Below are 18,742 nucleotides of genomic sequence, written 5' to 3' on the forward strand. Positions count from 1 at the left end.
TGGGAAAGAAGAACACAAGTTTATTTGAATTTTTGTCTTTTTTTTTTTTCTTTTTTTTTGATTTAGATTTACTTTAGTTAGAGTTTTGTTTTTTTTTTTTTTTAGAAAAAAGAAAATTACTTGGAAAAATTCAATTGGTATGATTTAAAATAAAAGTTAAATTATATATACACGTGATGTCTATGTGAATAGATAAGTAAGGACTTAACAGCTCAGTTGGTTGGCTACTTGAACTTTCACCTCGTTAGTGAGGGTTCGAATCCCCACATTATAATCCCCTCCGCATTTCCCCTTCCCCTACCCCATTGTAATAAACACAATTTTAAAATAAAAAAATGTGGATTGATAAGAGCTCCTAGTTAGCGATCTGTTAGTGTAAGGGTACTTCTAAACTATAGACGATAATTGGAGGGTAAATGTGATCCTTTTCCGAAATTTATATTGACGCCCGATTAAATTCAAAGTCGCACCAAAAAGTTTGATATTGAGTAAGCGCTTTTGATAAATATATACCTAGTGCTTGAACCCTGAGACTTTTGATTGGGATGAATAAGTATTTATCACTCTGTCATAATCATTACTGATATTGTTCTTATTTGTTTGCTCGTTTGTTATTTTTACCATTTGGTATTAATATTTGAAGTAATACGATGATTTGAACAAAAGAAATAAAGTTATTTAAATTGTGGTTCAAATTATATTTCCTTTGGAGAAAAAAAAAACCATTACTTAGGAACTAAGAAAATATCTCATTATATGGAATTGGGACTATATATTTTATGTTTGGAGATTGGAGTATACCTATGTGTGATTGAGAAAGATTCTAATATGTTCAGCTCATTAAAGTTCAATTGCTCATCATAAGTCTTAATAAGTATGCTAATTAGTCTACTTTGCAAGAGAGTAGAAGTTTTCCATCACTATGACCTATACTGTTAACCATGTTTTTTCTTGCTTCTATTATCATGCCAAAATTGATATAGTGCAATACATAGAGATTAATGTTATAAACTATTTATTCACTCTCATTTTCACTTTTTAGTTTTTTGGTAGATCCTTAAAAGTGTTAATGACCTACCAAATACTTAAAACAATAAAATCATGGACCAGATTGCAAAAGAAAACTTTACCAAATCTAGTCAAAAGATTATGGAAAGTGAATTAATATAATTCAATAAACTCTTAAAGATTAAATAATTTCAATAAACTCTTAAAGATTAAATAATTAATATTTACCTGCATATAGTATTTATATCGAATCAATTAATACAAAAATATGCATTTTACATATTTATCATTTAATTATGATAAAATAAAAACATTCTTACATTGCCTTTAATTACCAAAACTAAATTATTTAATTTAATAAATACAAGGTACATAAAAGTGTACCCCTCTTTGAATTGTACCCCACACCAATAGAAGCATGTAGCCTACCACACGACAGGCCTTGGAACCTATTTTTTGTAGAAAACATCATACTCCCCCTTTCAAGTGTTTACCTAGCTTTTTTTTCTTGAGTAAAAAAAAATATCTACCTATCGAATCAAGAAAAAATTAACCTCTATTTATCGAATCAAGAAAAAATTAATTTTGCTTTTTCATATTTGTCCCTATTAAGTGTTATATGATCAAATCTCAATGCCTATTTAATTAGGGGTAGTTTAGTAGTTTAGTCAAATTATCTATTTTTGTCTAGGAGTTAATATTTTTTTAAAGAGTGTACAAATGACTAAGTAGACTCTCTTTTTTATCCGGAGGGAGTATTAATTACTCTTGAGGGTTGTGATTGGATAGAATTTATGTGTGATGCAATGGATAGAGTATGTCCACTTTTAGTCAGAGATCTTGTGTTTGAGTTCTTCTACCTACAAAAAAGGATTATGGAAAAAATATTGTTTCCTTTTTAACAAGTTTTATACAACGCGAATTCAAATTAGTATGGTCACAATACAAGTATCAAATATCATATGAAAAATCAAAATAAAATTATGTAAATTATTTCAAATGATGAAGGGTTCTATACCACTATTTTGGACAAAGTGGAATTTGAAACATTATCTATGGGAGGTTAGGACTGAACAACAAATGGCTAAGCCAAAAAATTTGATTGGTTCAAAGTTCGAACAATTGGATTTGTGAATGAGAGCTGAACAGACATGTGTTCGATGAGATGTCGAAACTATGTTGTCTAAAGTTATCATCCCAACTCCCAAGACTAGTAGTGTGAGCTGGCGATAGTATATACAAATTTCAGTATTTAACCATACATGATTTTTAACAGTATTGAAGTTTATATTTGAATAGCAAAAATTGTGGTGCGACGGATAAAACGCCCCTGATCCCCTTTAAAATGTCTCACCTCTGATTAGTCTGAACCTCAATGCAAGCATCAACAACAACAATGCAGTCAAATCTCATCAAATAAGGTCTGAAAGGGATAGAGTGTACGCAAAGGCAATATAAGTATCATCCAGTGAGAACTTAAAAAAATTGTTATGGGGTAGGTACATTTCGTTTCAGTATTTGCTAAACATTGACCTCATTATTTGAAAATTATTACTAGTATATGAAAAGTTGTTCAATAATGAAAACTGTATATATATTCAATGGGATAAGGCACTAGTACCCCTCTGAACTTTAGTAAAAGCTGTCGTGGCACACTTTACTTTTACTAGGGTCCTATTATCCCACTAATTTTTTTCTGTATTTTTTTGCACCTTACGTGCTGACGTGGGGGAGGGAGTGAGAACACCTCCTTCAAGCGCGTGGGAACAAAAAAAAAAAAAAAAAAAAAAAAAGGGGGGGAGGGGGGTTCAAACCTATATGATATGGCCACGTGTCAGTTCCAAAGCTCTCCATCCCCATTTTATCACTTATTTTCAAGAGCTCCAACTCTTATTTTTTGTCTCAAAATTCAACAAAAACTCAGCTAAATCCGCACCAATCAAGCTCAAATTTCAACTACAACTTCACAATAACATCATCACCAAACCCTTGTAATCAATTTGGCCAACAACTAAAGATTTCAACAAACCCATTGTTTTTGTTCTTCAAGCTTTTTTAAAGTTCAACAATGGTGGATTCGAAATTCTTTCTTCATTTTCGCATCTCATCAAAAACTAAGGATCTAGAATGAATTTAGTACTTGAATCTGAACTTTAAAACTTTAACAACGAATATGCTCAACACCTCTTATTCTTTTTCAAGTTCACACAACAATAATAACAATAACAATTGTACTTTTCATTTTTCTAAATATAAAAATAATATTTTCATTACATTTCAGAATTAAAAGAAAATAGAAAGGAAGAAACATGAAATCAACTTTAAAAAAATTGTGAAATTACATGTGGCAGCGCATGTATTTTACTGCTTGTCAAATGTTTGGTTCTTTATGCCGCCTCAGCACTTAGGGTGGCATTTATTACACTTTAAAATACTTTTTTTGGGGGGGGGGGGGGGGGTTAATAGGGACCCTAGTAAAGGTAAAGTGTATTGCAACAATTTTGACCAAAGTTCAAGGGATAATATCCCTACTATCATGTAAAACTTAGAACTATTATTTTCAAAATCATATACCTTTAAAAGTGAGATACTTAGAGCCCGTTTAGATTAGCTTATTTTAGGTGCTTTTAAGCCAAAATAACTTTTAAGCACTTGTTTTTAAGCCAAATGACCAAAATAAGTCATAAGTTACAATTCCTAACTTATGATTTTTGGCTCATAAGTCAAAAGCCATAAGCCCATCCAAACGGGCTCTTAAGTGTGGGAGCGAGCATGCAGTATAAAATAATTAATTAACCTTCAAAGAGATAAAATATTTCAAATCACATGTCACATACAATTAATTAACTTGTAACATGAAAGCAAAATTTCATGGAAGGTGGTGATATTGGACCTTATAGGCATTATTTTTTGTCATGGGTAGTATGTACTTTTTAAAAAAAATCTCCATCCAATTTTCAGTATCCGCATCGGAGCCTCGTGTAATTCAAATCCGGAGCTTGTAATGTCCATTAAAGCGGAAAGCATTCCTCACTATGATTTTTCTTAATCCCAGGGTTTAAAATCGATACTTTTAGTTAAAGGTGAAGGAATTCTATCCATCTCACTGTAACTCTCCGCGGCTAATAGTTTCAACTCATTTAAAGAGTTCCCTACAAGTGGTTATTAGAAAATATAACTATAGTTTTCAGCACACTGGATCTTCCAAACATGCGTTGGACAGCTGATTATTTTAAAATAAAAAGATTAGTACTTATTTAATCACACAAAGCGAGTGCTGATTCTGCATGTGCATCATATTGGAACCCCACTTTGATATAAAAAATGAATTAAACAATTATATGGATTCTATTCACATTTCGTCAAAGGGCTTTAGACCTTTTTTGAATCAAGAGATATAATTTCTTTTTAGTCTAACATAAGATTTTAATATGTGAAAAACATATTTACACAAGAATTGATTGCTTATGTTACTTGCCATTGGATATTAAATTGATAAAATGTGAATATATGATAATACTAAAACATAAGAAAAGGTATTTTGCTTGGAGGGGGTTAGGGATATTCTTTTAGTAAATTTTTAATGGAAAAAAATATTTAAAATTATTTTAGAATGTGTATTTGATGAGTTCCAACCAATTTTCACTGAATTTTGATCAAACTGATATTCTAGGATATTTAGAGAAAGCCAATGACATTTTTATTAGAAAACTTAAGTTTGATGATTTTTTCTGCAGTTAAATTATATATAAGTTTGATGACCTTCAGCATTATTAAGTATGAGATTGCGAGTAGTATTACGACGTCTTAACAATTAAACCAGCTGTTGCAAGAAAAAAAAATATTTAATGAATAATACCTTCTTTTTATATGGTACGGCATTTAACATTACTAAAAGCATAAATTTCTTAATGACGCTTTTGCTGGAATACTCTTGGAACTATTTTTAAAAAAAATGGAAAAGGAAAGTTTGAAGGTTGAGAACTCTTTTCTTTTTCGGTTCTTGGGTTATATTAGTGGTTTTCATTTATTCATAACAGCTGTGTAATACAAGCTAAGGGACAAGATTGATGAAAAAATTAAAGATAAGATTAAACACTAATTAAAAGGTCACTATAATTATATACTATTTTGTTGTAACACATGAAAAGGAAATATGTCTTTATTAATGAAAACGTCGACCAACCTACCCACAAATATTTGGTATCCACAATTCTCACCTAATTTTAGGATTTGTAGGCCCGATGGTCCATTACAGTTATAATTCCTCATTTAATTGGCAAATTTGATGGCTAACTAATAAGTAATTATTTTATGGAGTAGATGGCCAAAGCCAATGTCTTGTGGCTGAGGTAGCAAAATAAAGGAAGTCAATGTGAAAAAGCTCTATGTAATCTAGAGATCATCGTTGGCTATTAAGCACTTTCTGTTTTCTAATCATATATATTATTTAAAAAAATGTTTTCATTTGTTTTGGGTGATAATATATATCTGTTAGTTTGGGTAATTTAACAAGAAATCTTTGAATAAGTATGAACCCCAGTTGGGTGAATAGAGAGAAGGGAGAGTCGGCTAGAGAGAGAAACGAAAATATCATCTATTGTGTTATGTGTACAGAATGTCCCATGTTCTATGTAAAAATACACTTTAGTCCCTCAAGCTTAGCTGTCAAAATAGAATTGAATTACAAAATAGAAAAACTACAGCTGGGTCGGGTCGTCAAGTAACGAAACTGATGTGGGCCGTCTGTCTTGTGTCTTGGACTGGATCAATTATCTTGACACCCCCCCTCAAGCTGGAGGGTGGATACACACTAAGCTTGGAAAGGAGACCATAATGAAGAGGCCCAGACAAAGGCTTCGTCATGATATCTGCCAGCTGATCAGCACTGGAAACAAAATGCAGAGAGATTAAACCAGCAGACAAACAATCGTGTACATAGTGGCAGTCAACTTCGATATGTTTGGTGCGTTCGTGAAAGACCGGGTTCTTGGCAATATGTAAAGCAGCTTGGCTGTCACAATATATAGGAACTGGAGCAGTTATAGACAGACCAAGATCACCAAGCAAGCGAACTAACCAAGAAACTTCAGAAACAACCTTACGAAGAGCCCGATATTCAGCCTCTGCAGAAGAGAGGGAAACAGTGGGTTGTTTCTTGCTTTTCCACGAGACAGGGCTGGCCCCAAGAGTCACAAAATACCCAGTAACAGATTTGCGAGAAAGAGAACAAGATGCCCAATCAGAGTCTGAATACGCAACTAAAGAAAAATCAGGAGAGTTGGAGAGCAAAATGCCTTGCCCAGGTGCATTCATCAGGTACCGTAGAACATGTAAACCAGCCATCATATGAGGCAGTTGAGGTTGTTGGAGGAACTGGCTCAAATGTTGGACCGAAAAGGCTATGTTAGGCCGTGTATGTTGCAAGCAATTTAGCTTCCCAACTAATCGTCTATAAACACTAGGGTCGGGGAAGAGGTCGCCCGTGTCCAACCGGCTTAACGAAGGGTCAAGGGAGTGGGCGGACCCCGAATCGATCACAATGGAATTCAGCCAAAAGATCAGTGGTGTATTTTTGTTGACACATCGTATAACCATCAGGATGAGCAGAGATTTCGAGACCCAAGAAATAATGGACTGAACCCAGGTCCTTAATTTTGAATTGAGTATCCAAAAATAGTTTCAAAGATTGAAGTTCAGCAATATTGTCACCAGCTAAGAGTATATCATCAACATATACCCCAAAACTACCAGAGAACCAGAAACAGTTTTAGTAAACAATGAATAGTCATTTTTGCTGGAATGATAACCGCGGGACAGCAGTGCCTCAGACAACTTAGAGAACCACTATCGGGAGGCTTGTCTAAGTCCATAGAGAGATTTCTTGAGTTTACAAACCAATGGGGAAGAACCAGAAGGGGATGAAACTGCCAAACCAGGCGGGACCTTCATGTAGACCTCTTCATGGAGATCACCATGTAAAAAGGCATTGTTGACATCCAATTGGAAAACAGTCCACCCTCTTTTAACGTGAGGTGAGGAGATATTTAATGGTAGTTAATTTGATGACAGGGGAGAATGTTTCTGTGAAGTCAATGCCTGCCCTTTGAGTGTCACCCCTAATAACAAGTCGAGCTTTGAATCTCTCAATTGAACCATCAGCTCTTTGCTTTATTTTGTAAACCCATTTGCAAGGAATTGCTTTCTTATGGGGACGAAGAGGGACAATGTCCCATGTGTGATTGGCATCAAGTGCCTGAAATTCCTTAACCATAGCTTCCTGCCAAGCAGGGTGACCAGCTGCCTGGTGAAAAAATTGAGGTTCATGTGCAAGCAACTCACCAGTGGACACCTTAGGTGGAACAGTAACGCTATAGCAGTGGTAATCAGCAAGGTGAGAGGGTTGTTTACTAGGTCTGTTGGAATGTCTAGTGACAATGACAGGAGGAATTAAAGGAGGAGAGATAGTGGTCGAGATAGGAGAAGTGGGTGGAGGAATTGATGGAGAGGAAGAAGAACATGGAATTGGGGAAGAGACAGGATTGGGAGGAGAAACATCCACAAAGCTAGGAGCAGAAGCAGGAAAAAATAGAAGGGACAGATTTATGTTCGTAAGGAAATACATGTTCATGAAACACGACATCCCGAGAGAAAAAAAATGGACAGATTAGAGAGATTAAGAAGTTTGTATCCCTTTTTGCCAGTGGGATACCCCAAAAATAGAGAAGGAATAGATCTTGTTTGGAATTTATCTCTACCAACCTTAGGTGAGGTGGCAAAGCACAAGCAGCCAAAAGATCGGAGATGAGCATAAGAAGGTGGATGTTTGTAAAGTTTTTCAAAAGGAGAAACTTGACCCAAAAGAGGAGAAGGGAGTCTGTTAATGATCTAAGTGGCAGTCAAGGCACATTCACCCCAATACTTAAGAGGAAGATGAGATTGGAATAATAAAGCTCGGGCAACCTCTAAAAGATGTTTATGTTTTCTTTCCACAACCCCAATTTTGTTGAGGGGTGTGAGGGATGGTGGTTTGATGTAGAATTCCTTGGCTGTTGAAGAAAACAGTAGCTTCAGAACTACTGCCTAGTTCAAATGCATTGTCTGACCTAAAAACTTGGACAGAAGAATTAAAGTGTACCTTAATCATGGAGGTACAAGATTTTAGGATGGACAGGGCATTGCCCTTGGAGGAGAGAAGATGAGTCCAAGTGGCTCTTGTATAATCATCAACTAAAGTCAGAAAGTACCTGAACCCATTTTAAGTGGTGGTATTGTAGGGGCCCCAAATGTCTATGTGAACTAATTGAAATGGAACAGTAGAACGAATGGTGCTATTCTGGAAAGGTAGTCTTTGTTGTCTAGCCATAGGACAAATCTGACAAATAAAAGGTTGTTTTGTAGACACTTCAGCAGCAACAGAAGTAATAGTTTTCATTTTATGAAAAGGGACATGACCTAATCTTTGATGCCAAATGAGATCCATCTTATTTATAGTACAGGACTGATTACAGGTAGGTAAAACAACATTGGGACTGGGAGTAGAAATATCAATACTAACACGTGTAATGACATTAGACATAACAGAAAACTGAGAATTATTGACAACAGTAGAAGGAGCAGCAACTGGAATGCAATTGGATGAAGTATGTTCTGCTGCACAGTGAGAAGTAATTGCAGAAGAACTAGATGGAAATAATTCATCATCTGGGTGAAGATAGTACAACCTGCCAGCAGCCTTACCAATAACCAGTGGCCTCTTCTGAGAAGGGCCCTTTAAATAACAGTTATATTTGGTAAGTATTGCTATACAATCCAGTTGAGAAATAAGTTGATGGATTGAAATAAGGTTGAAATGAAAAGAGGGCACAAGTAGGACATTGAGTAAAATTATGTCTTTTCTTAGTTGTAAACTACCAGTGGACAAAACTCTGACTTTATATCCATTTGGAAGGGTGACAAGAAAGGGTTTAGGTAGAGGAGAAAGGTTTTGGAGAAGGTGTTTATGAGGGGTCATATGGTTAGTGGCTCCTGAATCCAAAATCTAAGGGGCACCTAACTGGGAAGAGGCACACACAAAAGAACTAGCAGAATTAACAGCATAGGCAGTGAACAGACCTGCAAAGTGAGCAAAAACATTGAGGTCTCCTGATGACTGCTCTGTAGGGAAACCTTGTGCTAGTTGTGACTACCGAAACATAGTGAGAAGGTGTTGGTACTGTTCAGGAGTGAAACCATGAGGTGAAGGAGAGGATGCAGTAGTAGTGCCCTGTGGTGGAGGCATAGAGGATGGCTGAAAAGAGGGTGGCTGAAACTGATTTTCACTTTGTACAAGAGAAGCCACTTTCTTATTCTTGGTGAATTTGTAATCAGGTGGATATCCATGCAGTTTATAACACTTCTCTATGGTGTGGTTTGTCTTTTTGCAGTACTTACAAAACAAACCACCAGAACCATTGTTGGGACCAGAGCCTCTCTTAAGATCAAAACTCACATTACTAGATCCAGGGGCTCTTTTGGCATCAAAATTCACTTTTGGATTGAATTTGTTGAAGGTGTTGTGAGAGTTGGATGTGAAGAAAGCAGTAGAATCACTGGTGAAACTAGAATTCTGAGTTGATTCTCTTTGACTTTCATCTTGTTGTAGAATTGAATAGGCTTTACTTATAGAAGGGAGAGGATTCATCATCAATATAGTGCTCTTAATAGTAGAATAAGACTCATTTAAGCCATTGAGAAACTAAAAGAGCTGTTGGTCTTCTATGAATTTAGGTAGGGCACCACATGTGCAAACTGGACCAACATAGGCACAGTTCAGCTCATCCCATAGGTTCCTTAGTTTGGTGAAATATGAAGATATATCAGAGGATCCTTGAATAGTTGAGGAAATCTCTCTTTGAATTTGGATGTATCTAGACCCATTTGAATTACCAAACCTCTGATTTATGTCTTCCCAGACTTCTTTGGCAGTTTTGAAACACACAACACTTGTGGCTATTTCTCTAGAAACAGAATTAACAATCCAGGACTTCACCATATCGTTGCATCTCTCCCAATAAGGGAAATATGGTGAGTCAGGAGTAGGAATAGTGAGTTTGCTATCAATTACCCCTAATTTGTTCTTAGCAGACAAGCAGGTCAGTATGCTACTTCTCCAAATTACAAAACCACTACCATTGAAAGGTACATATACCAGTTGACTTCCAGGGTTATCCGAGGGATGTACATAATAAGTGTGAGAGGGATCTATGGTGAAATGACTAAAACCTTCAGTAGCAGTACCATCCCTAAATGTCGATGTATTATTTCCAGTAGTAGTGCGGTTACCACTCATTTTATCGAACTAATAGTGACAATATAGTTCAAAAACACAAATTCTAGATACGTAAACAAAAAAAATACCAGCCTAGACTAGCCGTAAATCGAGTAAGGAGAGTAAAAATATTGAACTTCTTCTTATCCTGAAGAAGCGAGGTCTTGTTCAACAACCATGAAACCCTAGCCGACCCGAAAAACCTCAGAATCGCTGCGAACCACCAATCGAACCACAATGAGCTCAAAATTGTCCAATAACAACTCCGAATCTCAACACAATCGAAGAAGAAACCCCAAAATTCGTTGAAACCTCAAATTTACAGTGGAAAAATTGAAAAAAAAATTAACCTCAATTTTTGACAAGGGCAAGATCGCTCGATAGATCTCAATTAGGTGATTCCATTTCTATGCTCTGATACCATGTTAGTTTGGGTAATTTAACAAGAAATACGGAATAAGTATGAACCCCAGTTGGGTGAATAGAGAGAAGGGAGAGTCGGCTAGAGAGAGAAACGAAAATATCATCTATTGTGTTATGTGTACAGAATGTCCCATGTTCTATGTAAAAATACACTTTAGTCCCTCAAACTTGTCACAATAGAATTGAATTACAAAATAGAAAAGCTACAGCTGGGTCGGGTCGTCAAGTAACGAAACTGATGTGGGCCGTCTGTCTTGTGTCTTGGACTGGATCAATTATCTTGACAATATCATAGGGTCCTCATACATTAATTAGAGGCTTCAGGTTCAAGTTTTAATGGAGGAGAAATTCTTAGTGAAAACGCTTATCTCTTTAATAAGCTTTACGCACTAGGGTATATAGGCAATGACCACTTCATGGTGAAATTTAACAAGTTATTGGAAATAGACACTACCCACCTGAGAAAGAGTTGTGTTCATCGGGTAAATTCGGAAAAAAGATGATACTTTTGGTGTGTGATAGCTACGTACATAATATAATATTATTTTTTCATCCTTTTAAATATATCATGACCATGACATTAATCAAGATTAATAATGGCCGTATACTTTGTATACCATATGATTAGACAAAAAATGATTGAAATTTCCTATTTCAAGTGCATTAAATTTGGAATACCTTTGCGGTCAAAACTTACTCATATTTAGTGTACACCAAATTGTGCTAACTACTAGTTAAGTAATTTAGATAGTGAGAATAAACATTAATTTACTACAGTTAAAGTAGAAAATATCTATCTGCAATTTGTGAATATACATTATGCATCTATGGTGGTGTAAAATATAATTTTTTAGGTTTCAAAACTATGAAACAAATAATATTTAAATGACCAAACATATGAAGGAAAAAACAAGAATTAGAATAACCAAAAAAAAAAAAAAAAAAAAAAAAAAAAAGACAAGACAAGACAACTACTTTAACACCTCTTGTTGTGACATGTTGACACTTCATGTATTTTTGGAGTCGAGGTCCAAGCCTCACGATTGCCACATATACGTTTGACCAAATACGAAATATAATCAAGAATGTACGAACAAAGGGACTTACATGTTCTTTGAAAAACTTTTGAGGAAAAAAGAAGAAGGATTTCTTCGTATTATACTATAATGTATTTCATATGAATTATTCGAAAATGATGAGGATCTAATTTTGTAGTCCATTATAAAAATTATTTTAATTATATGACTTTTTTCGCTTGACATAGTCAATATAAAATAACACATAAAATCTCTATAAATAACACACGATATTTATAGAGTCATGGGCTTATATTCCAAGTAGACATAGAACATTATTTTTGCATTTTTTATGAAAGAGCTTATAGGTTGGAATCTATTGAGGAAGGGTTTGCGTTTGATTGATTAGCTAATTCGTAAGGCAGTAGCTTATCAAGACGATAATCAGTAGTTGGTCTGAGTGAATGATCATCATGCTGAGAGTGAAATGCGACTCAACTACTATGTGAGGCATGATGGAAAGTCTGATGAAACAATATCACGTGGAGGTAGAAGAATCATGAAATATTGATGAAATTTCAGAAATAAGTATGGTCTAACTTTGTGGTAGCAATTGCGTTAGGTCAGAGAGACAAATTATTAAATCCTCAATCATATAATTTTGGGAGAAAAAATTTAATTGTTGGTTGTTTGACCAACATATCTTTAAATTCTCGATGACTCCCTTTTAAGTTTTGGTGAACCTAAGCATTTATTGTTAATTGATAGTTGTGTGATTTGACTTTTAAAATTAAAACTATATCTTAGTCAAGCTTCTTTTTATATGTCTCTCTCATTAAACAAGGGGAAGAGATTGTTTCATTTATTTGTACAAGTTTATAAAATGATTTAGAATTTTCTCACACCTCAAATAAGTTATGTCATAAATTTGATTTCCCCGTTAGCTGTGTTTTATAGAGACATTTATTTGATTTGGACATTAATCTAAACGCTAATGGGTTTTAATCGACATTCATTAACCTGGGGGCTGGGGTACTTGTTTTGTCATTTTTCTTGTTGAATTTATTTTTTGTTGTTTTGTCAACTTGTTACATCAGTCACAATAGCAACATCTTTCAACACGTAAAGATTTTATCTTAATTGCATATACGAATTAAACGACAATTTCGTAAGATTACATCAAGAATTCACGATTCACATTATGATCTAAGGGTTCAAGCCAGTCTAATAGTTTTGGATTAGATCATGTACATGTGTTACAAAATATATTAAATTTAAATAAATATAAATTTCGAACCTAGTAATTCAATTGATCAATGAATTTACGATATCCCAAAATCATAAATTTTAAATTTAAGTTCGTCTCTAGCAACATTTACCCATTTCCACCAAATTCCAGCGTAAAGATTATGGAAAACGAGCATCATTTTCTTTTATAACAATAGTATTCGGATCAATTGCGTTCACCTCGATTATTCTGACACACTTCTTACATCCTATCAATATAAGTATCAATCAACTATAAAAAAATAAAATAAAGAGCTGATAATTAAATGAACTTTTAAGGCATCATGTTGCTTTCTCAAGTGTACCCCACAGAGGGTAGTTGGACTTAATTTATGTGGAGGACAATCGTGACGGTCACATCCTCTGTTTCGACGCGGCGAAGGTGATGGGAAATATATTTTGTCTGATGGGATTCCTTTGTCATCACGCTATTCGAGGTGCGTGTATTTTAGTATTTTTGGCAGAATACATCGACAGCCATTTAAATTTATCAGTATATTTCATTTCGACATTCAAGTTATAAGATTATATGAACACATCATAAGTGTTCTGAATAGATAGTACTACCTCACTATTTGGAAAATCTTATGCGCGTCTTTGTCAAATGTCAATTATGTAATAATCTAACTACTTAAGATATGTTACTTTCTTTAATTATACGTATTATCCTCAATAAGCTGTAAAACATTAGGCTTATTCTCAATTTGAATCTGACTTGTATAATTAAAGAAGGTGACTTATACTTCTGAAAAAATGTGTTTTGATAAGTTGGTATTTTACTAATTTATCTCTTCTTTAATTTTATATTTTTGCTATATTTGATTGAGAAAATAGTGCATTTAATATCGTTTACATCTATTTTACAAGTTTTATGTGATTTAGAAGTGATTGGAAGAAACCAAATGAAAGTAAAGTCAAAAAAGGCTAAATTGGACAAAAAATGCACAATTTTGCAATACTGTCAAAAAGGGACAGTTTTGCAAAAATGAGACAGATTTGCAAATTCCGAAAATCAGTGGGGGTCCTTATTTTGTGGTGGTCTTTAAATTTTGTCTATCATATTTGTAATCTTTAAATTTTGCCCTTCCATTTAAAACCCATGGGTTCCGAGTTCGAACCCCGCTCGATCAAAAATTTTAAAAAAATTCACAAGGCAGATTTTAAATTTAGCTATGTCCCCACCGGCAGAATTTTAGTCATGTTTAACCAAAAGTCTGCCGATGGGGGCAGACTTTGCCTTGAGGCATTAATTATTTTTTTAAAAAATACTTTTCAAGGTAAACTTTTAGTTATGCCTTAAACAAAAGTGTACCCCATAAGACATAACTAAAAGTATGTCCGATAAGGCGGAACTTTTCCTTAAGGAATAACTAAAGTTATGCCGGATATGGCATAACTATAAGTTCCGCCTTATAAGGCAAAGTTTATGCCTTAAGGAAAAGTTCCGCCTTAGGGGCATACTTTTAGTTATGCCTTAACTAAAAGTCTTACATAAGGCATAACTAAGTATCTTAAGTAAGGCGGAACTTTCCTTAAGGCATAACTAAAAGTTTGCCTTATAAGGCAAAGTCTATGTCTTACGGAAAAGTTATGCCTTACGGGGCATACTTTTAGTTATCAACTAAAAGTACGCACTTACATAAGGCATAACTAGGAAAAGAATTTAGATAAGGCTTAACTAAAAGTCTTCCCATAAGTATGCCAGACCTGACATACACTTGTTAAAGAATAACCAAAGTTACGCCGGACCCGACATACTTGCACAACCGTGTACACTTTCTCCTTGAGGAGTGGATTTGGACGTTATCATGCTTAATAATCTGTTCTTAAGTTAGACAACATGAACGTATAACCTTGACGGAGTCAATTTCAGACTTCAAATTGGTGTCAATTTCTAGTCTAAAGCCACTTTTATAGCTCTTTCATCGAGTGTGCGATCATAACAAAATTTGAGGAAGAAGTCCTTATACGCTGCCTTGTAATGCCTTTCGCTCACTCGCTTAAATTAGACTCAATCACTTTTTTAGTTTACGGAATCATATGTTATTCACTCTCTTGCTAGTATCTATAGGGAAAACACATCAATCAAGATGAATATTATCATATAGAATAGGTAAAACATAACGATTTGTTCTATCAAAAAAGTATCAAGACTTCGCTAATCATAATAAGGTTGGTCTCACCTTCGTCCGGGGACTCGAACGAGGAGCTTCATCCTAAGATGACTGAAGAAGAGCAAGAACATCGGGCATTCCTATTCCGAAAAGGCTAGCTGCTGATTTCACTCAACCTCTCCTCGGCTCACTCGCTACGCTGTTCCCAAGGACTAGCAAAATCGAAATAGCGAAATTCTTGGGTCATCTCAATGGGTTCAGAAACCACACGTTTCTCTGGAGCAATCCCCTATGACTCAACCTTTGTTCTTGTGCAAAGGCGTCCTCCCCTTCCTTCCTGTTTTTCGAGCTCACTAAGGCACTTTTAGTCTGCGCTGGTGAATGGAAGCCCCTCCTATCAAGCAAGAAGGAAGAGCCATAACCGACAAGCAATAGAATCAGCCGATAGGCATAGACAAGTGGAGATAATACATTGCATGTGTATGAAGCAACTAATTAAGCACTAGTCTTGCTACCAAGCCAAATTGATATCTCATTTCTTCTTCATTTCCTGTCTTTGTTGTACGGTATACATATTTTCCTTTCAAATTCTACTATGATTGTTCTCGTTCATCTAATTACACTTTTAGATTAATTAATTAACGTGTGTAAAGTCACCTACAAAGTTGTATCTCACGCAATAGAGTTATGCATGAATTATTAATGCAAAAATAGTTATGCAAGGATTAGTTATGTAGGGTTTAGTTATGCAAGGTTTAGTTACGCAGGGTTTAGTAATGCGGCGATTAGTTATGCAAAGTTTATTTGTGCAAGATTTCATTATGCAGGGTTTAGTTATGCAGGAATTGGTTATGCAGGAATTAGTTATGCATGCTTTACTTATTGATCATATAGTATTAGTTATCTCATACCCTGCATCAAATATATATTAATCGACTCATAACTTATACATATTTTATTTATGTGGGATTGTAAAATGATGAGCAAACACCGTTTTAATATTGCTGAATTTTATGAAAAACAACTAAAACGCCACTAAACATGACATTAACTATACTAATTCTACTACATGAATAACTCCCTTCCCAACCAACAACCAAAAGACCACTAAGTGTTGGCACTCTTTTCCCTTGCCATTCCCCTTCCGGTTTATAAAACAAGGCAAATGAGATGAAGTAAAGCCATTTGTGGGAATTCTTCAAAGAGATAACGAATCATTTAGGACTAGAGGATGACTAACCCAAGCAAAGACACTTGTTCCCAAATATCCCAAATTGTCACCAAGATAGTTAAAAATAAAATCAATTCAAGAACGTAAACAAACGTGATACGCGGTTTTTTTCCCCTTGTCGATCATAGTTTTGTTTTTTAATGTTCAAATTGTTTGTTCATTCAAGCACGCTTGTTTAGCACTACAAACAAGTGTGCATTCGTAAAATAGAACCTTATTTCGTACATATTATACGGTCAAACCTCACTATAATTGCCATTCAATATAGCAATATTTCACTATAACGGTATGATTTTTTCCAGAACCGACTTTTCATGTTATATTTTTACTTCTCTATAATAACTTTCTACCTATAACAACAGTGACATTTATTATAGCGGTACACTTTTTTTAAAATTACCTCTCTATAATAGCCATACTCAAATATTGTGTAATTATATTTTGTAAGAAATATATTATGTACAAAAATAAAATATTAAAATATTTATGGTAATAATCATTAATGCCATGCGCATGGTAGAAGGCTCAACTATTAAGCTATTTGATAGCCTTCAAGGGAAAGCTATTGAAACAAAAATTTTCGTCAATTCAAGCTATATATTATCACTACGAGATTAGAATTCACAAAACAACCTACAATTGCAACATTCTTACATCAAACTTGAAATATTTAAATTCTCAATTAATTTTTAATGCATATGTTCCTTAGATATATATTAATTAATGAGATATGAAAATCAATTGACATTTTAAAATTAAAAAGTATTATTTTTGTTTATAACATAAAAAGTACAGAAAAATCATTGTTTGCGTACTTATGTTTATAAAAAATAAATGAGATTTAAACATCAAATGACTGTATATATACATACTTAACAACACCTCACTATAGTAGCCATGAAATTTTCGAATGCCATCACAGAAAGATTTGACTGCAGTACTTTATGTCCATTCTACAGTATCATCCGAAGATGTTATGACAATAGCCAAACAAAATGAAAATGTGAGTACTTTATTTTAGAAATTAATTATGACTATTAAAGGAGGGAAAAATTGTTAAGAACCCTCTTGTATACTTGCTACATATTATATACTTTTTAAAGTTTATGCGCATTTCTTAAAAAAAGATATTCTATACTGTTATTCATAAGAATATTTGTCCAAACTGTCTTTTATCTGTCTTTAAAAAATCCCAATGAGTTAGTACTCGAGTAATTTATTTAATTTGAAGACTCTACTTTGTTTAGATACACAAATAGAATTGCTGATTCCGCGTCAAGCTGGAACCCCACTTTGAAATAAAAAAGGAACAATCAAAATTGGGGAATTTAATTTTATGTACTCTTGCTGGACAAGTTGATTTTCGGTAGGGGTGGGCGTTTGGTATTCGATTAGGTATTTCTAAAGTTCGGGTTCGGTAATCGGTAGTTCGAAGTAGATACCAAATAACAAGCTTCTAAACTTCGATTCTATAATTCGATAATCGTTAAATTAAACTTCGGTTCAGTACGGTCTTTGGTAATACCGTATTGAAGTTGGACTACATAACTTGTAAGCAAATTCCAAATCTTTCCGTCAATATATAATCTTAAAAAAAAATAGTACTTAAAGACCGATACAAATGCAGATCCAAGAGTACTTGTATAGCTTAATTCAGAGTCTTTCAATGTAAAAAGTTCTAGCTAGCTAACTGATTACGTACTATATATTTGATATATACGGAATAGTTAATATATTGGATTAGTGCATCATACCATACATGTCATTCTGGATAATATCTTCAAGACTATCAAAACGTTCTGACTGTTTTAGCACTTTCATATTTGTGACCTAGCAGAGATATGACACCATAGATTTATGCCCAAAATTTCGGCATTCAGTACTATCGAATTACCGAACGGTATAGTATCTAATACCGATTATCGAATACCGTATTTTTAAATGTTTGCTCCCAAATACCGTACCGAAAATCGAATTACTGAAAACCCCCACTCGGCTAGATAATTCGGTTTTCAGTGTTTTATGCCCAACCCTAAATGTAGGAATGGCATGTGCCTTTTGTGTATTTCTTCGCTACCACATATTTTAAAGTGCATTTAGGTTCGAAAACTTTCATAAAAATAACTATCATATTCATTTCACCAAAGACGAATCAATTAGGGATAAAAGTTGCTCAATGATGGACTGAGGAAAATATTTTCTAAATACCTCTTTTAAAATAAATAAATAAATCATGTCTTAGTATATGATTGCCATAAAAAATTATCACCAATGGAGGAAAAATGATTTCTCACTTATAGACGAAAGTTATTTTTCTTTACTATTATTTCACCTCTTAACTTAACGTCATATC

General features: G+C 34.2%; 1 protein-coding gene across 1 annotated transcript; it reads right to left on the minus strand.

The window, feature by feature from the left end:
• Positions 1-8,266: 8,266 nt before the first annotated feature.
• Positions 8,267-10,339, minus strand: LOC132066147 (uncharacterized). The gene is made up of 4 exons (XM_059459522.1): positions 9,800-10,339; positions 9,241-9,706; positions 9,083-9,123; positions 8,267-8,779 (listed from the first exon to the last, which is right to left on the minus strand). The coding sequence occupies exons 1-4, from the start codon at positions 10,337-10,339 to the stop codon at positions 8,267-8,269; spliced, it is 1,560 nt and encodes a 519-aa protein (XP_059315505.1).
• Positions 10,340-18,742: the final 8,403 nt, after the last annotated feature.

The sequence above is a fragment of the Lycium ferocissimum genome, chromosome 8 (assembly GCF_029784015.1).
Source record: "Lycium ferocissimum isolate CSIRO_LF1 chromosome 8, AGI_CSIRO_Lferr_CH_V1, whole genome shotgun sequence".
In the NCBI taxonomy this organism is placed as follows: domain Eukaryota; kingdom Viridiplantae; phylum Streptophyta; class Magnoliopsida; order Solanales; family Solanaceae; genus Lycium; species Lycium ferocissimum.